At 38.3% G+C, this 23,010-nt stretch overlaps 1 protein-coding gene across 2 annotated transcripts in view; it reads left to right on the forward strand.

Annotated features, from left to right (window-relative positions):
- Prrg1 (proline rich Gla (G-carboxyglutamic acid) 1) overlaps nucleotides 1-23,010 on the forward strand; it is a 98,421-nt gene that overhangs the window by 70,687 nt on the left and 4,724 nt on the right. For both annotated transcript variants that reach the window (XM_013026707.1, XM_013026708.1), the window contains exon 3: nucleotides 6,134-6,294. In XM_013026707.1, the coding sequence (XP_012882161.1) occupies nucleotides 6,134-6,294 (161 nt within the window). The remainder of the gene's footprint in view (nucleotides 1-6,133; nucleotides 6,295-23,010) is intronic.

Consider the following 23,010-nt stretch of genomic DNA (forward strand, 5'->3'; position numbering starts at 1 on the left):
CTCCCCAACTCCTTCCTCCTCACGAAGTTGTAAAGTTCATTTTCAGCATAGTGTCTTGTGCATCTCATTGTTACAATGGGTCAACCTGTATCCTTATTTCAGCGTTTTGTTATTTTCCTTCCCCTCCCCAAATTAAAAAATATATATATATGGAACGCTTCACAAATTTGAGTGTTATCCATGTGCTGGGGCCATGCTAATCTTCTCTGTATCATTCCAATTTTAGTATATGTGCTGTCGAAGTGAGCACCTAAATTACTTTTTTGTGCTGGTCCTGAGGCTTGAACTTAGGAAACGGGCATTCACACTAACCTTTTTTGGGGGGGAAGGGGAGTCTGGTCGTGGGCCTGAACTCTGGGTCTGGGCACTGTCCCTCAGCTCTTCAGCTCAAGGCTAGCGCTCTACCACTTGAGCCACAGCACCACTTCTGGCTTTTTTTCTGCTTATGTGGTGCTGAGGAATCGAACCCAGGGCCTCATGCATGCAAGGCAAGCACTCTACCACTGAGCCTCCTTCCCAGCCCCAACACTGAGCTTCTTTTCCTCAAGTCTAATGCTCTACCACTTGAACCAGAGCTCTACTTCCAACTTTTTTGGGGATTAGTTTAGTGGAGGTAAGAGTCTCACAGACTTCCTGCCTGGTCTGAGATCCTCAGATCTCAGTCTTCAGAGTAGCTAGGATTATAGATGGGAGCCACCAGCCCCAGTCTGAAAATTAATTTTTAAAGACACCATTGTCTATTTCTTAATGCATAGCCGACTTAACTAATCTCTAATACCACCTTTCCTTTTAGGTCAGAATTTTGCTCCATGTAGTACCTTCTAATTGACTAGATTTGGCAAGCAAGATAAAATGTACTTGACAGCTTGGTCCATCTAGAGTTCTCAGTATTATATTACCTTACCTCTTGGAACAAGAAATACATAGGAGATATTTATGGAATGCTCTGGGTAATTTGATTAGACCAGGATTAGAAAATCTGTGTCTTGTATATTACCTTCCAGTTGCTTATCCTTCTCAATTAGTGTGATTTCTGGTTTTAGGAATTAGTTACTTTCCTTGACTCTGTTTATTCATTTAGCTAGGATATGAGAAAATAATTTTGTTTTATAGTATTTTATCTTTTTCCGCTTAAAAGTTCAAAATACAGCCTAGAACTGGTGGCTCATGCCTGTAATCCTAGGTACTCAGGAGGCTGAGAATTAAGAATCATGGTTCAAAGTTAGCCCAGGTAGGAAAGGCCAGGATACTCATCTCCAAGTATCTACCAAAAAAGTCTGAAGTGGAGCTGTGGCTCAAGTGGTAGAGCACTAGCCTTGAGCAAAACAGCTCAAAGACAATGCCCAGACCCAGAGTTCAAACACCAGTACCAATACAAAAAATTCAAAATACATTATTGTTGATAATTTTATTTATGCTTAGCAAAACAGATCCAAAACTCAAGACTATCATAGACTACATTAGCATATGTATTGTGTTTAAAAACAAGGAAGCTGATAATTCTGATCAAGTTTGCACTATTTAGAGCACACAATGAGATTTGCACTCAGTAAAAGACACTATTTTATAAGAGAAAGATGATGCAGAAAATAACATCTACTTTATATGACAAATGAATAAAGAAAGAGAAGCTGTTTATGTTGGAAAAAAGACTCTCCAAGGAAAATAGGTTGCTATCTTTTTTCATGTTAGTTGGTTTATATCTGTGTCATTTTAGAGGATATAAATAAGACTAAGGGGCTGGATGAGTTCACTCATGCCTTTAATTATAGAGGAAAAAGAGATTGGGAGATCATGATTCAAAGCCAGCTGAGGCAAAAAGTTCACAACATTGCATCTCAACACACACACACACACAAAAAAAACAGGGCACAGTAGTATGCACCTATCATCCTAATACATGAGGAGCATAAATAAGAGTATCGAGGTCCAGACTAGCTTGGGCATAAATGTAGCAGCCCATTTGAAAAATAACTAAAACAAGAAGGACTGGAGCCACGGCTTAACAGGTAGAGTGCCAGCATAGCAAGTGAAAGGCCTGAATTCAAACCAGAGTGCCATCACCAGAAAAATTGTAAACACTAAAAGCTGCAAAGTTGTAATTCAATAAAGTGGTTCCTGGAAATAAATATAAAAAATATGTGTACCTTGTTCCTTTTCAGGAAATTCACAAGTATATATAGGTATTAAAATCATATACCAAAAGATGTCTCTAAATTATCTATGCTTTCCATAAACTCCTACTTCTAAACTCATTTTCAAAGGAACTGGCATTAGGATAAGCACTGAAAACTGATTATGAATGCAATTCCTTGGCCCTGTACCTGGTCTAGACCAATAGAACTAGAAAATGGTATTGAATACCAATAATCTGTTTAACAATGAGTCTTTAAGAATTCTTGACACTGCTAAGATGTGAAGATCACTCCTAATAAGTTCCACTGATATTCTGCAGCTCATTATATTCCTGTTGATTTCTTTTTTAATAAGTTTTTTATTGTGAAAATACTGTGTACAGAGGGGTTATGATTACATGAGCAAGGTAATGAGTACATTTCTTATCAAGCATTGTTTCCTCCTCTTTTGTTTTTCTCCTACCATCCCTTCCCTCCCATCTCCACAACTACATTTCCCCTTTCCCCACCCTCCCCACCTAAATTGTAAAGTTCGTTTTTCAACATAGCGTCTTGTACATCTCATTGTTGCAATGGGTCAACCTGTATCCTTATTTAAACAATTTGTTTTTTCCCTCCCACTCCCCAAATTTTACCAACATCAAATACAGTGAAAACGGGTAATACCATGCGGGAGGGACATACAAAGGAACAAAAAAAAATCACGTGGTACCTTATAAATACGTTAGAAACAATAGCAAGAAAGAAAAAAACCCACTTGTGTCCTTATCTTAGGGTTCATTTCACTTATCATCTTATCTGACCTTTTCTGCTTATCTCAGATATATACTAGTTATTGCAAATAAGGGAAACCATGGGACCTATGTTTCCTTGTGCCTGGCTTACTTCACTTAATATAATTTTTTCCAAGTCTTTCTATTTCTTAACAAATGGGCAATGTCATTCTTTTTGATGGAGGCATAGAATTCCATTGTGTATATATACCACATTTTCTTGATCCATTCATCTACTGAGGGGCATCTGAAGAGGAAATAAGAATGGCCAATAGACACATGAAGAAATGCTCAACCTCCCTAGCCATAAAAGAAATGCAAATCAAAACATTGAGATACCACCTCACCCCAGTTAGAATGGCTATAATCAAGAACTCTAATAACAACAGATGCTGGAGGGGATATGGACAGAAGGGAACCTTACTGCATTATTGGTGGGAGTTCAACCACTTTGGAAAGCAGTATGGAGGTTCCTCAAAAGACTCCACATAGAGCTCCCCTATGACCTAGCAATCCCACTTTTGGGCATTTACCCGAATGATCACAAACAAGACCACACTAAAGCTACTAGCATAACTATGTTTATTGCAGCATTGTTTTCCAAAGCTAAGATATGCAACCAATCCTGTTGATTTCTTTTATAAAATTTACCATAATTTGAGCCAGGCGCCTGTGGCTCATGCCTGTAATCCTAGCTACTCAGGAGGTTGAGATCTGAGGATCATGGTTCAAAGCCAGCTCTGACAGGAAAATTTGTTACACTCTAATCTACAATAAGCCACCAGAAAACCAGAAGTGGCACTGTGGCTCAAGTGGTAGAGTGCTAGCCTTGAACTAAAGAGCTAAGGGAACAGCACCCAAGCCCAGAGTTCAAGTCCCATGACAGACAATAAAAGAAAAACAAGAAAAAAATTACCATAATTTGTATTTTTTTTGTGCTCATCCTGAGACTTGAATTCAGGGCCTGGTGCTATCCCTGAACTTTCACGGTCTAGGCAGGTACTCTACTACTTGATCTCCACTGGCTTTTATTGATTTGGGGTGATTAATTAAACATAAGACACCTGCTGAGCTGGCTTTGAGCCAAGATCTATCCTGTGATCTCAGCCTTCAGACTAGCTAGGATTACTACCATGAGCCCCAGCACCTGACTTATAATTTGTATTTTTATTTTTTTGCTAGTCTTGGGACTTGAACTCAGGGACCAAGCTTGAACTCAGTACTAGCCCTGAGGTTTTGTTGTTGTTGTTGTTTGTTTGTTTTGCTCAAGACTAGTGTTCTACCACTTGAGCTACAGCTCCACATTGGGCTTTTTTGGTAGTTAATTGGAGATAAGATCTCATAGCCTTTCCTGCCCAAGCTGGCTCTGAACCTCAACCCTCAAATCTCAGCCTCTTGTGTATATAGTATTACAATGTGAGCCACCAGTGTCTGGCCATACGTTGTATTTTTAAGGTTTCTTCTAATGATACTGTATGACTCAATGATTCCTTTTATAGATGATTTCTCCCATGATGTATAGAAAGGAAGAAATACTTATGGAAAGCCAACCATATGTGATTTTCAACCTAGTGTAGATAATTTAACTAGCTGGTATAAATTTGGATACTTTAAAGGGTTATGAACAAATGTTTATCTTCTATAAAATTAAATACACATTTAAATGAGTTCATTAATATAATAATTTTGAAACAATGACATAGGATGACACACTGCAACAATAATACTCACAAGACACTATGTTGGAAATGAACTTTACAACTTAGGGCAGGGTAGGAGGAGTGGGGAAAGTGGGGGAGGGAAGGGATAGGAGAAAAACAAAGGAGGGGGTAACAGTGCTGGATAAGAAATGTACTCATGGGGCTGGGAAGGTGGCTCAGTGGTAGAGCGCTTGCCTTGTATGCATGAGGCCCTGGGTTCGATTCCTCAGCACCACATAAGCAAAAAGAAAAAAAGCCGAAAGTGGCATTGTGGCTCAAGTGGTAGAGCCCAAGCCTGGTGCTAAAGAGCTGAGGGACAGCACCCAGGCCCAGAGTTCAGGCCCCACGACCAGACCCCCCCAAAAAAAGAATAAAAAAAAGAAATGCACTCATTACCGTATTGATGTAACTGTCATCCCTCTGTACAGGATCTTTACGATAAAATAAAATTAAAATATATATTAATTTTAACCAAAAATTACTGTTATTTCATTTACTTCAGAATATGTTTTGTAAAATAGAATGTTTTTTTTTTTACTATCTTGGAAGATACATAATACAGCTTCTCACATGTTACTATTTTACAAAATTCGGGAATTGCCTAATATTCTTACACTAGCAAAGATTTTGGTGGCATTACATTTATGACTTCAAACAAGCAAAACACTTTTTATAGAAAACATAAAATAGAGCTTAAAATGTAGTTGAATATGAAAGTAAAACAAATTCCTTATGAGCAAAAAATGCCTATTTTTTGTTGTTATTTTTGTTCTTGTTTAGAGACAGTGTCTCTCTATGGAGCCCAGGGTAACGTCAAATAGGACTACTGCTTTATGTATTTTACTGAGTATCATGAGTACATTTTGAATGCTTATATGCAGTGCCCAAAAATCCTGGAAGAGGATTTTTTTTCCTTAAAGATAATGAAATGAGTTGAGGTATGTTAAAATGCTACCACATTATATTTAACTTGAGTTCATTTAGAACATAACTGCTATGAATATTACCTTGAAATGAATTATGATCAAATTTAGCTTGTCATTATTATTTTGTCATCTTTTTTCATAAGGTCAATTGGAGTTTTACTTATTTTTAGCTGGAGAGACTAAGACTGTCTCTGCAGTCTAGAGACTGGATTTTGATTTTGATTTGGTTGTTGCTGTCCAACAGCAGAATGCCTTGGGGTATCCACTTACAGTAGTGAATATAAGTATTGCTATCATTATTACTATATTTAAACATTCATGGTAGGCAGGAATGTGTAAAGTCTGAATATAACATGGTTAAGTATGTCACTGCCCCTGCCCAGGGCAACTTTGACTGAGAGGACATGGTGACATGATGAGTAAGCTGGCAGATGCCCTGTTTGGAGCTAAGTGTTGCTTCACTGCTGACTTAACTGACAAGAGGATTAGGATGTTGTCTGTGTTTTCTGAAGAGCATCTAGCAGTTTTCTTCTTGTATATTAACTTACCACATGGGATTTTTATTGCCGTTTTATGCTTATTATTATATCTCTTTTTAGTTTTCCTCACAGGAGAAAGGGCCAATTCAGTTTTAAAACGTTACCCAAGAGCTAATGGCCTTTTTGAAGAAATCAGACAGGGCAACATTGAACGAGAGTGCAAAGAGGAAATCTGCACATATGAAGAAGCCAGAGAAGCTTTTGAAAATATTGAAAAAACAGTAAGTATATCAGCACTTGAAAACATTTTCACAGGCTTTCCTGCCTTTTTGATGCTTATCTGAAACCTCCATTCCCAAAGTTTGTGCATTGCTATCAGTTATAAATTACTTTTGTAAAGAAATCTGAAAGTGGTATGTAACTAATAATGCTCTGTGTGTGGGAGGCACAGATTCATGTCCCTGTGTATTGGTCCATTTCCATAGGACACTTGTGAGTTAAGATTTACCATCATGGCAAGGGGAAAATACCTAGTTCACACAAGACTTGGGGCTAGAAAGTTAATATTATCATTACTTTACTATGCCGAATCAAAAAGAAACAGAGGCAGAGGCTAATGGATACTGATGGTGTTTTAATATGTCTTATGTCTCTTGGGCCAGGGGTATAACTCAGTGTTAAAATATTTGCTCAGAATGCTTGAGCCCCACCTAAAAAATAGTGCACCTCTCTAATGCAAAAAGAAAGACCAGTAGATTTTCCTTTTCATTTCATGACAATATTTCTCTTTAACTTTCTTTCTCTAGACAGCATGCTATTTTAGAGATAATGCATAGGAAGGCACAAAGCAGGGGTGTCAATTTTATAGATCTTCTCCACAGTTGGAAATTGGGAGCAGATCTAATCTATGCATAAGTTAAATTTAAAACATTTACACAATACAGATAAAGATCCACTCTGTGTACCATAAAAATAATATTAGATGCTACATAAATGATGTCTGATATGCTATAGGGACATTAGATATTCCATAGAAGCAGTAGCTGTACAAGAATTTTAAAGAGGAGTTTGATCTTTTATTAGGTAAAGAGATTTATTGGAACATATTATAAATATGAGTGGAAATCTCATAATGAAATCCCCTCTGTATAACTAATGTAAGCTAATAAAAAAGATTTTAAAAAACGTTCTGCAAGCCTGGGAAGAATGAATGAGCTCAAGGAAAGAATGTTAGATATGTGATTACTAGATTGATTGCTAGATTCCAGTGTACAAAGCATAGCAAAATCTGCTGTTAATTTTGTACCAGTTCTGGGGCTTGAACTCAGGTCCTAGGCTCTGTACCTGAGTGCTAGCTCAAGGCTAGTACTTTACCACATGAACCATAGCTCTACTTCTTGGTACTTTAGTGGAGCTAAGAATCTCATGGACTTTCATGCCTGGGCTGACTTTGAACCACAATCCTCAGCTCTCAGCTTCCTGAGTAGCTAGGGTTACAGGCATAAGCCATCAGCACCTGGTGAAAAATCAGTTTTTAGACCAATAAAATGTGAGCTAGATCAGCTTCACTAATTCAGTTGGTGTTTATTAAATATGGTCTGAGTTATGGATCTGATTTTTCCACATGGCTGTCCAGTTGTCCAGATACCATTCACTAAAAAGTTCCGCTTCACTCTGGCAAAATAAGTTATCTCTTTCTGGATACCTAATTTCAATATATACTTATTCTATTTCAGGATTTAATATTTTGGTCATTGGCCCAACTTTGTGCTCAAATGATCAAACCATACTATTTGAATTATAGAAGATGTGTTGCATGTTTTAGTATGAATTGATTCTCTCATACATAGTGTGGTTTCTCTGTGGTTTGCAGGCTGTTCTTCCATGCTTATTTTTCCATATAAAATTTATTATTAACTTGTCTAGCTCCAGAAAAAGTGCTTTCCCAGTATTTTTATTGGGATTTCTTTCAGTCTGTACCTCTTCCCCCCCAACTCTGCTTTTACCATAGTAATTTCATCCAACCATCTGTTTGCCATCTCTCATTCTTCTTTTTCATATCCCACATTACATCTGCCAATGCTTAGTTCTAACATGAAAATACAATCGAAACCTAGTTACCATGTTACCTCTCTGCTTGTCTACTTGCTACATTATATCCAAGCCACCTGTTAAGGTTATTCTCAGCTGATGGAACTATTTGGAGAGGTGCTAAAACTTTAGGAAGTGAGGCTGAACTGAGAGAAACAGGTCACTGGAAGTGTGTTGTTAAAGGAGCTCTTATTCCTGATCCCCTTATTCTCCTTCTCTTTCTTTCCCTGCTTCCTGGCCACCATATGGTGAGCAGCCTCTTCCTTGCACTCCTCCTGCTATGATAGTCTGCGTCATCACAGTCACAAAGCAGTAGATCCAGCTGATACAAAACTGAAACCTCTGAAACCATGAGGCAAAATATAGCTTTCTTGCATTGAACTATCTTTGGTGTCTGTCATAGCAACCAAGTCTGACTAAACACATCACCATACCCCTCACATCCATATGATTTCTTGAACCTTCCTCTCCATAATTATTTCTCAGAACAATAATCTACAAGGATGTTTTAAAATATCTTTGCCCTTGGGGGCTGGGAAGGTGGCTCAGTGGTAGAGTGCTTCCCTTGCATGCCTGAGGCCCAGGTTCCATTCCTCAGCACCACATAAGCAAAAAGAAAAAAGCCAGAAGTGGCGCTGTGGTTCAAGTGGTAGAGCACTAGCCTTGAGCTGAAGAGCTGAGGGACAGCACCCAGGCCCAGAGTTCAGGCCCCACGACCAACAAAAAAAAAATCTCTTTGCCCTTGCCAGATGTGGTGGTGCACACCTGTAATCCCAGCACTCAGGAGGCAGAGCTAAGAAGATCATGAATTCGAGGACAGCCTGAGCTAAAGAGTAAATCCCTGGGCTACATTAGTGAAAAGCTTAAAACACACACACACACACACACACACACACACACACACACACACACACACACACCTCTTCAACATTTCAGTGGCTTTCTATCTCCCTCAGTAAAAGCCAAAGTTCTGAGAATCACCTTCATAATACTACACAATCATTTCCATCCCACACTTTCATACTCCTGCAGTTATTACTTTACCACATCTCCTATGACACTTCCCCTTATTCACTTTGCTACAGATTTCTTCTGCTGCTTTACACATACACAAAGCAGGAGTGCTATCTTGTGGCTTTTGCAATTGCTCTTTCCTCTTCCAGATGGGTCTCTCTGAACTTTCTGATCACTCTCGGGTCCAGGTATTTGTGCAACTTTACCTTCTCAATAAGGAAGTATCCTGTCATAAATTGCACCCTTGATTGCATTCCATGAATTGTTTTTCTTCTTGGCACTTATCACAGTCTGCCATCTATTTGTTTTATTTGTTATTTCCTCTCTTCCCATGACTATTAGCCCTATGACAGAAGCATTTTGAATTCTTTTTTGTTCATAGCTACAGACCTTAGTAATACTGGCACATAATTGGTGCTAAATAAATATTTAATAAAGGAATAGACTAATGGATTATCATATTACAAAGTACATTTAATGCATAGGAAGAAGTGATTTAAACATTGTTCATAAGATGGCTGAGAGATGTGGACTTTAAAAATGGATTTTTATTATGTTGGCATGGATTTGTTCCATTCTTTATGGTTTAAAGCCTGTCATCTAGATATGCTTATGCCATTAAAATCATACCATTTGCAATAAGGTGTAATAAAATAAAATAGTGGCTTTCATCCTTTATTTGCTTCAGAACAGGTATTAGAGAATAATGTTTGTTGTGTGTTAAGAAAGATCGAATATTCGACAACACAGATTCATCTTAACCTTGGCAGTGAAGAAAGTGATTGGCTTTTCATTCTTTTAAAATTCTTATTATCTGTTTTGTTTATTTTTGTTTATTCACACCTTTTTTTCTCTCTCAAAAGTGGACTATATGACTTTGGAAGTCTGCATTTGGTAGACCCTTTATTTATAATTCCTTACCTAATTTGAAACACAAGTGTAATTATACAGTGGAAGAAGAGGTGTCATGCATAACATTCTTCATTCTCCACATGTAGAAATTGGGTCAGATTTACTAAGATGTTATCTAGTGAATACCTGCCATGTAGCAGACATGGGACACTGAAAACTCCTCCTCCATGGAGTTTGAGCTCTGATAGAGACATAACATACACAAAGGCTGCAATGAACACCTTGTGTATATTAGTTTCTTCTGTTTCTCACTTACACTTCAGTAAAGCTGAAGGAGAGAAAGTAAAGCAGTAATCTGAATGCCATGCCGGAACCCTCTCTATTGAAAATAAGATAGATCTGATCTGGTGTCTCATTTCTGCCACATACTGAATTTATTGCTTTGAAGTTATCATTTCACCTTTCTAGGCCTCAAGTTTAATACAAGGTTCATAAGACATTGTCACAGTGAAACCCCTGTACAGCTAATATATGCTAATAAAAGTGTTAAGGGGGGCTGGGAAGGTGGCTCAGTGGTAGAGCACTTGCCTTGCATGCATGAGGCCCTGGGTTCGATTCCTCAGCACCACATAAGAAAAAAAAAAGCCAGAAGTGGCACTGTGGCTCAAGAAGTAGAGCGCTAGCCTTGAGCTGAAGAGCTGAGGGACAGTGCCCAGACCCAGAGTTCAGGCCCATGACTGGACCCCCTAAAAAAATATTAAGGGGGAGGATTATACCCACAACAAAATGCCTAGTATAAACAAAGCCTTCAGTGAGTGTATTTTATTCCAGTTTCTAGGTGCCAAGTTATAGCTACTTTATTGAAGAATCATTTACTTTCTATCATTTTTTTCTCTCTTCTCTGTATAATATAGGACCATAAGGTTTCTCTGCATTTTGGATTTTTGTACTTAAGCTACCATAAAGAAAATTGTGTGTGTGTGTGTGTGTGTGTGTGTGTGTGTGTGTGTGTGTGTGTGTTGATACTGAGGCTTAACCTCCTGGCCTCATGTTTTACTTGAATTTCTTGAAAAGGCATGGTGCTCTACTACTTGAGCCACAATTCTGCTTTTGGCTGAGTAATTGGAGAAAAGAATTTCTAGTTGTCTGCCTAGTCTGGCTTTGAATTCAACCCTCAGATCTCAAACTTCTTGAGGACTAGAATTATAAGCAAGAGCCAACAGTGTCTGACTCAGTAGTAATTTTTTCAAGTGCATGGCAAGAGGTACTACATTAACACTTCGCGGCAGGGAAAGTGATTCTAAGAAGTGCTCAGTGTTTGAGATGAGATATTTAAGAATTGATCACTAAGTTCCCAGAGATGACTCATTTCACTTGTAGGCAGGAACTCAGATTCTCTGGCACTGTTAGGGAAACTTCTATTTCACTTAGCCTCTTAGGATCTGCTGATAGCTCTTGATCCATATTTAGAAGTTGGTCCTGATCCCTGGTGACTAAACACCCGTGAAGGCTGAGGGAATTCAAGAAAGACGGGAGGTGGAAGTTAAGTCTGGACAAACATATAGCAGGTAAATTGGAAACATCACCATGGCCATCTTTCAGCCATACCCTGTGAATTTCCTTCCAGAGCTTCCTCCCTTGTCCCTAGACCTATCCCCAACCACTCTGGGTGAGCTGAATACAGTAATTCCCTTCAGACTCATGCAGGTGTCTTCCTAGCGTTCCCAAAGGCCTTCTTACTACTTCATGTGGGGCTTCTTGAGAATAAGTTAAACAGGGACAAAATGTGTCATTTTGGTAATTTGAGCTACTTCACAAATTAAAATGTCTTCAGACAGACATCACATTGCCTCTTGTGTGACCAATTAAGGTAATTATTTTTTTATCATTGTTGGTATTATTAAGTTAGTGGTAACTATTAACTTGGCCATTGAGCTCTTTGTAGATTTTACATTCTCTGTATCTCAGTTGTTCTTATCAGGTTATAGTACTAACTTAACTAGAAGGATTTCAGGCTTTGGGGCATTAATAAAGTAGTAGTGTATTCACTCCTGTGGTAGCCTTTTTTGCCCTTATAAGCAGTCTGTTAACCTTGACCTGAAGTTACCTAAGCAGATTTTCTCTCCTAGTGTCAGTGAATCTTTTTTCAGTCATTACCTCAGAGACTTGGTACTGGTGGGGTACACAGGTCCATTTCTTATCATTTGTAGAAATAGCTGCACCATAGATTTTAGTATAACTATATTTTAAGCAGCAGTGTTAAGGTTGCCCTGCTGAACCTCCAGATGTTGTAATTTATGTGTGGTTGATCTGAAGGTCTATACAGAATTTCAGATTTCATCTTGTCTTGTTAGAATTAATGTGCTAATGAAATCTTCTCATTGATCTGGTAGAAACCTAAAAGATCTACAGAAATATTGGTCCTTGCACCAAAGTGTAAGGTTATATTAAATGATGAGTCAGGTGCCTATGAAGACCTTTCCTTTTATAACTATTAGTTTGTATTTGTTTTTGCTTTTGTTTTGGTGCTAGTCCTGGGGCTAGAACTCAGGGCTTGTTCTTCCGTTTGAGCCACAGCTCCACTTCCACCTTTTTTGGTGATTAATTGGAGATAAGAGTCAGATGAACTTCCCTACTTGGGCTGGCTTTGAACCAAGATGCTCTGATCTCAGCTTCCTGAGTAGCTAGGATTACAGGTGTGATCCACTAGAGCCCAACATCTGTATTCTTTCTATAGTTTAAACTCCTGTTGACAGACAAGCAGTTCTCATACCTACCTAGGAAGTTTCAGGCATAAAAAACTGTTAGGTTTTTAAAAAGAGGTAGCCCAGTAAGAACAGCACCACGCATGTGGTATTCAGGTAAGGGGTAGGTTTATTCAGTAGACCTGCTGGGACCAGGCAAGGTTGGCACTCCACGTGGCTGGGAAAGGCCTGGGAAAGAGAGAGAGCTGGGAAAGAGAGAGAAAAGAGCTAGAAAAGAGCATAGAGAGAGCATCTGGGAAAGGTGGGAAAGGGAGAGAGCTAAGAAAGAGAAGAGAGCTGGGAAAGAGAAAAGGAAAGAGCTGAGAAAGAGCTAGAAAAGAGCAGAGAGAGCTTCTGGGCCTGGGCTAGACCTTATCTAGGGTATGGGCGGAGAAAGGTGTGGCCACATCAAATCCAGATGTGACCTCAGCAGATGCAGATGTGACCTCTTCCAGGTGTCCCAGTTGCCTAGGTAACACAGGTACTGGGTGGAGACTTTGCTGCGAGGAAGGTGGAGTCTGCTAGCCATCCAGGAGTGGATCTTACAAAAACCATCCATTTCCATTCATTTGCTGCAAATGATAGAGTATTTTTCCTTTATTATATCTTTATTAGAGGTAAGAGTCTTCATACTTTCCTGCCCAGGTTAGCTTCAAACCAGAATTCTCAGCTCTCTGTCTCCTGAGTAGCTAGGATTACAGGTACAAGCCACCAGCACCTGGCTGAGTAACATATATTTTATGCATAAGTAGATTAGAGGAGCTCAGAACCTCCAAACAAACCAATGATAAGGAGGTGGGAACATTAGTTACTCTGATTTTCTCAGTACATATTATATTCATGTTTTTAAATATCACACTACCTCGTAAGTGTGTCCAATTATTATATATTAATGAAAATGTGAAAGATTAAGGAGATGAAATGCTAACGGGAGTTATTATGCACTGTATATGCATTGAATTATCACACTGTATACCATAAATTTGTACAATTAAAATAATAATTAAATACGGTAAATCTGCTCTTACCCATTTAAAACCAGTATTCAGTGTAATTTATGTTTACCTCTTCCTTCTCAGTCCCAACTGATGTTAGTCTCTGACCTTAAGATCATGATATAGGAAAGGGGACACTGGTTTGCAATGCTTAAACATTGTCAATTCTCTCTACTTTAGTATGTTGAGAACTGGAGGAAGGAAAAGATGGTAAATGTTTGTAACTTAACTCTTAAATCTTAATGCTATAGATTCTTCTTAGCTGTCAATAATTCTTTGTTGAGCTTAGTTGTGAGCAAGAAGGGAGATACAGTTGAACTTCAACCCAGAATATGCCTCCACACAGCACAGTTCTTTTCAAGAAGACAGGTTATGGCTTTATATTATCCTTTTCTGACCCCTTTCTCAACCTGCTCCTACCTTACAATACACACTTACTTCTTTGTTGGGGCCCTTTGCTTGGCAAGCAGCCTCTGAGTTAGAGGAGCGGCCTCAGGACTCAGCCTTCCACAGTATTCATATAACATATGGTAAAGTCCTATGGTGTCCTTTTAATCAATTATTATTTTAATTTTATAAATTTATGATACATAATGATAAATATTAGATCACTGACCCTAAATGAAAATGGATGTTTCCGTTTTTAGAAAGTGGCTTTTACTCCTTTGCTACCTTGCTCTTACATGATCTCACTATATTCCTTTTTCTGCCTGCTTTGAGCATTTATTGCTAGTCAGACTTTTCATCACTGTGACTAAATACCTGACAGAATGAATGTAAAGGAGTAATGAGGAAAGATTTATTTATTTTGGCTTGTGGTTTTAGAGATTTAGTCCATGGTCAGCTGTTTCTAAGCCTGTGAGAAGACAGAATATCAGAACAGAAGGTGAAGTGGAACAGAGCTTCTCATTTCAAAGCAACTGGGAAACATAGAGAAAAGAAGGGGCTGGACCAAGATATATCTTTCAAGGGCACACTCCCAGTATTACACTTCCTCCAGTGAGGCCCCACCTCCTACTTTCTATCACCTCTAATAATGTCATCCTACTGTGACTCCATCAAGGGATTAATCTGTTCAACATATCAAAGCTTCCAGTATCCACTGGAGACAAAAGTCAGTCAGCTGGCAAGCAAATGCCCAATAGATGAGCCTGTAGGAGCCATTTCACATTTAAATTTTAACAGCCTTCTCTCTGGGTTTCTCTGTGTCTCCCTTTCACCCTCTATTTCTCTCTGTTCATATAGGTATGTCAATATACCATTCTCTCCTAGATATGAGGAAGAGCAATCATCTCTTTGTGATTATTTAAAATTTTCAGTTTATCATACGAATTCCCATTTTGGAAAAGCAATTTGCTACTTACTATCTTTTGGTGGTGGTGGTGGTGGTGGTGGTGATTGTACAGCTTGAATTCTGGACTTGGGCGCTGTCCCTCAGCTCTTCAGCTCAAGGCTAGTGCTCTACCACTTGAGCCACACCGCCACTACCAGTTTTCTGGTGGTTTATTGGAGGTAAGAGTCTCACAGACTTTCCTGTCCAGGCTGGCTTTGAACTGCGATCCTCAGATCTCAGCCTCCTGAGTAGCTAGGATTACAGGTGTGAGCCACTAGTGCCCAGCTTTGCTGCTTACTAGCTTGGTCAGCTATTTACCACCTTGACTGAACTTGAACAAAGTCTATAACTTCTTTGAACCCAGTTTCTTCATATGTAAGATAAAGATAATGAAAGCATCAATCGCACTGGGTTGAAATTAAATGAGCTAATGTATGTAAAACCTAAGAGTGCCTGACATGGTATAAGTGCTGTATGTGCTTTATCATCATCATGGCCATTATCATATTACACTCACTTCTGGGTTCATTCGTCTATGCTTTGGAAAAAATAGTTAATATCTGTACTTTATCACTGAGAGTATTTCTTACGTTGCTACCATCCGCTTCATCCTTCATGTTGAAAGGGAGAAATCCTTTCTTTCTGCTTTGGCTGCCAAATATCAGAACCCACCAGAGCAAATTGCTGCTTTAACTACAGCAAGTGTGGCTCAAGACAGCAGGTGAGTTTTGTTGTGGCAACTTTCCATAGTATTCTCCATCATTCTGTCTCCACCCATTTTCCTTTGAAATCACCCCTGAAATATTTTGTGATTATTCTTTCTACTTTGGCTGCCTAAGCTTCTGCTTCCATTTCATTCCTGTTAAACAAGAGCAGAAGGATGAATGTAATTTGAAAACAATGATTAGATTGACAAATACTTGGGGAACTTTCCAACCTTCTCTGATTTCCATTTGTTTCATACACACACATACACACACACACACACACACACACATGCACGCTTTTGATATTTCTGTTTTATAAATGCTTTGGCAGCTTACTTGTTTTATCACAAATATGAGCTGGAAAAATATGGCCTAGCAGCTAAATATAGCCCCATCTGCTCTTGTAAATAAAATTTCACTAGAACAGACACATTGCCATTCATTTACACACTGCCTCTTGCTGGTTCCTGCCACAGAGTTAGATTCAATGTGCAAGGAAGAGACTTCTTGTCTTCTAAAGTCTAAAAGTATTTACTATCTAGTTTAAAACAAAATCTTTGTCTGCACTGTTTAATAAGTTACTTGTCAAAATTCCTAAATTTACCTAAAACTGAGAAATACTTTTAAATTTTCAACTCTTTTATACTCTTTTTTTTTGGGGGGGGGGTCCAGGCGTGGAGCCTGAACTCTGGGCGTTGGAGCTGTCCCTCAGCTCTTCAGCTCAAGGCTAGTGCTCTACCACTTGAGCCACAGAGCCACTTCCGGCTTTTTTCTTTTTGCTTATGTGGTGCTGAGGAATCAAACCCAGGGCCTCATGCATGAAAGACAAGTGTTCTACCACTGAGCCACCTTCCCAGCCCCATGCTTTTATACTCTTAATACTCTCACTGCAATTTGATCTTGGATTTCCCTACCACAAACACCCACTAACACACAAGTTTTCTTTCAAACTGTCTACAGTTTCAAGCTGTAATTCATAACCAGCATGCTAGAAAGCCTTAGGTCAAGGCTGGTACTTTCCTACTTGAGCCATACTTCCACTTCCAGCTTTTTTGGTGAGTAATTGGATACAGATACAGTCTGCAAGGGATGGCTTTGAACCTCCATCCTCAGATCTCAGGATGATAGGCATTGAGCCATTATCACTTGGCTGAATGAATAAAATTTTAACAGGCAACTTTATGTACTGGTCAGTGATATTTTTGAAACCTTGGAATTCTTTCCTTTTCTTTTTATTGAATTCTTTCCTTTTCTTCTTATATCAGGACAGTTTCTAAATGTCCCATGTTAATTGGTTTCACCAAAGTGTCCTGAAGATAAGCCTTAACAGTTTGTAAATAATCACAGCTAAATTAAGGAAGTTTTACCTTAAGATGTGTGCCTCTGTGAGAAAAAAAAGAATCCCCTAAACTAATCTAAATAAAACACAACCAACTTTAACTCTTTTCTGCATTCTCCAGCTATTTTGTCTTCAAGAAATTGAACTGGCACTTAACCTGCCTAGCATAAATATCATTTCTTTATGCATTTCACTGTCTTGTCCAGTCAGTTTTCAAAGCAATTTCTTACTTTTCATATCACTTTACAAGTTTTCTTTTCTTTCAAGTTAGATATATCTGCTAAGTGAATTTTGTGTATGTCCAGCCATTTTCTCTAGGATATCCCTATTGATTTGAAACTTAAGAAATTTTGAATTTCTTGTTTGAATTTGCAACCTGCGTATCTTTTTTACCTTCTCTTGACAAAGTAACTCCTTGAGTATGAATTCACTTCTAATCTCTTATGTCCTTCTGTCATTCTTGTTCAAGGAAAGGGAGAATGTACTTGAATATTGTGCATACATGCTCCTGCTTCTTCCTTAACAATACAAACTGAGCCAGGCACTGGTGGCTCAAGCCTATAATCCTAGCTACTCAGAAAGCTGAGATCTGAGGATCACAGTTCAAAGCCAGTCCAGGCAGGAACATCCGTGAGACTCTTACCTCCAATAAACCACTAGAAAACCGGAAGTGGCACTATGGCTCAAGCGGTAGAGAGCTTGCCTTGAGCTGAAGAGCACAGGGACAGTGCCCAAACCCAGAGTTCAAGCCCCACAACTGACAAAAAAATACAAACTGATAGTGAAATCACCCACTTTTGAAACTGTCCCAGACAGGTTCTGAGCTGATTAATTAAGAGTGATAAAACATGCTTATTTCCACTCTTCCTGATTATGGATAGAGGCCTTTAGGGCCTGAGTCACTGAAATTCTATTCATACAGAGCAGTGAGACAATTCAAAACAGAAAAGCATGCATTCTGTAAGAGGGAAGAAAACATTTTGATAGAATCTTGCACCTGCTGAGTTTTGTTCTATAACTCCCCTTTCATGATGAAACACCTCCTTCTTGGGACATCGCCCTGTGAATTAGTTGTGAGACCTCTTTGGCACCTGCAAATTGTATTTATTATGCAATTGAATTTAGCCTGTTCTAATATTATGAATTCTTTTTTGAAAATTTTATTGTAATGGTGATATACAAAGGGGTTACAGTTAACACGAGTCAGGTAATGAGTACATTTCCTTTTGAACAGTGTCACCTTCTCCCTCATTCTTTCCTAGTTTTTCCCCTCCTGACTTCCCTCATCTCCAAGTTGTACGGTTCATTTCCAACATAGTATCTAGTGGATTTCATAGCTGAATTGGTTCACCTTTTGTCCCACTGTTTCTCTATTTCCTTTTCCCCTCCCCAAATCAGATGAACTTATATATAAGTACAGAAATCAAAAATAGTGACAGAAGGGAATAAACAAAAAATAAAGGAAAGAAGAAAAGAAAAAAGAACTGCAAACATTACAATAAAAAACCTCTTCCATTTCTTGGAATTCATTTTGATAAGCATCACTTTATATGATCTTACGCACATAGCTATTAAACCCTTGTGATCCTCTCCTAAGAATATCCTCCTTTTTCTCACTGTGTGAATGTTTAGACTACAGTTTAATTAATCATGTCCAGGTGTAATTATTTGGCTTTTAGTATGCATTGGATTTACTTGTAGATGTATAGGCACATTCTAGTTATTAGAAATGAGGAAAAACATGCACTCTATGTTTCTTTGGGTCTGGCTTACTTTGCTTAGTATAAATTTTTCCAAGTCTTTCCATTTTCTTATGAATGGGGCGATGTCATTCTTTCAGATGGAAGCATAGAATTAAATTGAGTATATATACTACATTTTCTTGATCCAGGCATTTAGTGAGAGCATCTGGGTTGATTTCTTTTTTGGGGGGGGGGTTGATTTCTTATCTTCTCTATTGTAAACAATGCTGCAATGAATGTGGTCATGCTGGTCGCTTTAGTGTAGCCTGGTTTGTGGTCAACTAGATAGATGCCCACACCTAGAAATGAACTTACAGGCCAGGTGCTGGTGGCTCATGCCTGTAATCCTAGCTACTCAGGAGGCTGAGATCTGAGGATCACGGTTCAAAGCCAGCCTGGGCAGGAAAGTCCATGATACTCATATCTCCTGTAAACCACTAGAAAACCAGAAGTGGTGCTGTGGCTCAAGTGGTAAAGCACTCACCTTGAGCTGAAGAGCGCAAGGAAAGCGCCCAGGCCCAGAGTTCAAGCCCCATGACCGACAAAAAGAAAAAAAGAAAGAATTCACAGACCTATAGTCACCTAATATTTGATAAGGGAGCCAGAAACACAAAATGGAAAAAAGACAGCCTATTCAACAAATAGTGCTGTCAGAACTGGCTGTACACATGCAGAAAACTGAAGTTAGATCCTCATAGATCACCCTGCACCAGAATCAACTCCAAATGGATCAAAGACCTCGATGTAAGATCAAATACCATGAAAATATAGCAGGAAAGGACAGTGGAAACACTAAGTCTCCTTGGCACAGGTTGAAACTTCCTAAGTAAAGATCTAGAATCATAAAAAAAATCAATGTATTTTCTTTAGTAACTCTCTAAAAATCCTTTATGTTGTGCTTAAGGTTGCTTCAAAACTATGATTTAATTATCATAGTTCTTGATTGAGTAATGCAAAAGCTTGTCACTTTAAGTGTAATTTTTAGCTAGTATTCATTCTCTCTTACAAAACATTGCTCTGTTTCAGATGCTGGTGGCTCATGCCTATAACCCTAGCCACTCAGGAGGTCTGAGGTCTGAAGACTGCATTTCGAAGCCAGCCAGGCAGGAAAGTCCATGAGACTCTTACCTCCAATTAATAACAGAAATAGCAGGAAGTGGCACTGTGGCTCAAGTGGTAGAACATGCTAACCTTGAGCAAAAGGAGCTCAGGGACAATGTGCAGGCCCAGAGTTCAATCCCCAGGACCAGAAAAACAAAAAGGAAAAAATTGCTCTACTAAAGTCTTGAGATTATTTGCTCTTTCTGAATGTCTTTTGTCTATTTTCTGTAAGATGAAGACCCAAACAAATACCCAGTAGATACATACACTGAGTCTATTTGTTTGAATGCCAACAGTAGTGTTGATCTTGATTTCAAATCAGTTTTTATCTGATTCTCTGATCTCAAGGATAGACTAAGTCTACTTCCCAAAGAAATAAATCGGTAAATGCCTCTATATTCAGATCATTAATACCTCATTTGAAAATTGTTTAATTGGAACATAAACAGGCTTGCTTTGTTTTAACAATACTAGGTTTTGAATTCAAAGCTTCATAGTTGATAAACAAGCATCTACTAGCTGAGCCATGCTTCTGGTTATCTTTCCTTTTGTTAGTTTGAAATAGAGTCTTGATTTTTGCATAAGACAGTCTGGCCCATAGCCCTTCTATTTATACTTTCCACTGTAAATAGGATTACAGGAAACCAGTACCAGGCCCTGAGTTTTCTGTTTAAGAAGGAGTCTCATGACATTTTTTGCCTGGGATAGCTTGGAACCATCATCATCCTGATGTCAGCCTCTTGCTAAGTGGAGATGGACAGATGTGTGCCACTACACTAAGCTAAGTTGAGATAGAATCTCAATAAGTTTTTACACAAGCTGATATCAAATCATACTCTTTCCTATCTCTGCCTCCTAAGTGCCAGTTTAATAGGCTTGCGTTTGATTACATATTAAGCATGTAGGGAAGATTGAATTTTCTAGGAAAGTGGCCAAATGGCTTGAAATATACTAAGAGCAGATTGCTGTTTTATTTTCCCTGGTACAAATCCCAGATGTAAAACATTTTTAAATGATGTAAGCCAGAATATTAACAGTTATTTACATCTTGTGACAATATTATAATTGATTTGTTTTCATTTTTAGTTGTTTATTCATTAATGAATTTTCACATAATTAAGATTTACTTCCTGAAAATTATTAAAATTATCAATTATATTAGTGACAATACAAAAAGCGACTGCACAATTTTAAGAACATGTTTGCTGAGTTTTCTTTTAAAAAAAAACCTAAGGGGGCTGGGAAGGTGGCTCAGTGGTAGAGCGCTTGCCTTGCATGCATGAGGCCCTGGGTTTGATACCTCAGCATCACATAAGCAGAAAAATCTGGAAATGGCACTGTGGCTCAAGTGGTAGAGCGCTAGCCTTGAGCTGAAGAGTTGAGGTACAGTGCTCAGGCCCAGAGTTCAGGCCCGTGACTGACAAAAAAAGAAAAAGGAAAGAAAACAAAAGAAAAAAAAACTGGACTTGAGATGTAGTCCAGTGTAGAAGGCTTGTCTAACATGCTAGGCCTAAGGCCTACTTATGGCTTTTTAAAATACTGAATCTCTCATATGTTCTTATTTCCCTTTAAAAATAAAATTCATTATGACCATGTACACATGTTTAGTAAATTATTAATAGTGTTTCATAACATATCCCAGTACATCTTAGAATCAAAGAACATTGAAGGAATAATGTACTTTAGACAAGATTTGGCATCAGGGAGTAGAACACTGAGGACTTTCTGTCATTGCAAATTTAAAGAGCTGAATGACTATAAAACATTTAGTTTTAGTGTTCAGAGTCTGTCTTTGGACAAGATTTTGTATTTTATGTAAAAGTCATACCTCCATGGGATATCTGAGTTTGACATCTCTGAAGTAGTCCAACTACCTTAATTTTCTCATTTGGATAATGATCTGACTCTTTTTCAGCTCTTCTTTTGCCAGTTTGTCTCCTTCCCTCGTACCAGAGATTTAGCTAGTATCAATGACTTGTAATACCTGAAAATAAATATGATTATAAGAAAGCACTTATTGACTAAATGTAAACATTGGAAAATAGAGTCAAGAGCTGGGGATGTATCTCAGTGGTAAAGCACTTGCCTAGCATTCACAAGGCCCTGGTTCAAACAGTCCCTCCTTTTTTTTTTTAACAAAATAATGAGTTATCGTTTGTATATGAAGTATTCCCCAAATAGCTCCTGAGTTGAAGCCTGTTCTCCAGCTAGTGTATCTTATAGTTAAGCTGGGGGGAAAAAAACAATGTAACTGGACCATGAGTGCTCTGATCTAATCAATGGGTTAATCTAGTGAAGGATTCATTATTTGATGGCGTTATTAGGGATGGGAAAAACTTCAAAACAGAAGGATATATTAGAAGAAATAGGGTGTGGGGCCTGATTTAGGAAGCTATATCTTGTCCCAAACACCTACCTTCCTCAGCATCTTTCTGTTTCCTCACCGCCATGAGGAGATAAACTGTGCTTCACCCACACCCTTCTTTTGCATTACTTTACATGACTAAGAAGCCACAGAACCAGTGAATGTGGACATATGGACTGAAGTCTCTGAAACCATGAGTCACATTAAATTCTTTCTTTTTAAATTGTTTATCTCAGGTTGTCTCAATGATGAAAGCATGACTATCACACTGGAAGGGAAGAATTTAAGGGAAGAGAGATGAGTCAATACATTGAGGATTAAGGGTGGCCTGTGTACCAAGATATGGGATATAAATCAATCAGTCATTTAGCAGCATAGACTGGTTTTAATCTGTAAAAATTAATCACAATCACTACTATTTGAGTATATATAGAGAGAGAGAAAATATATATAAACATGTATATACTGATATTAAGCTTATGTATATTGAGTATACATATATATATATGTATGCTAGATAATCAGATGATTAGTTAGACATGTAAATATTATCTAGTGCTTGGACGACCCATAAGGTATTTATATTACCCCATTTTACAGGTGAGTAAACTAAGGCTTAAAAGATTAAGTTGCCCAGATCTCACAATTAATTGGTTATAGTTTCCTAAATATTAAGTATTTTGCTTAGCATTTTATTATTTTCAAAAGGTCTTT

The sequence above is a fragment of the Dipodomys ordii genome, unplaced genomic scaffold, assembly GCF_000151885.1.
Source record: "Dipodomys ordii isolate 6190 unplaced genomic scaffold, Dord_2.0 Scaffold96, whole genome shotgun sequence".
In the NCBI taxonomy this organism is placed as follows: domain Eukaryota; kingdom Metazoa; phylum Chordata; class Mammalia; order Rodentia; family Heteromyidae; genus Dipodomys; species Dipodomys ordii.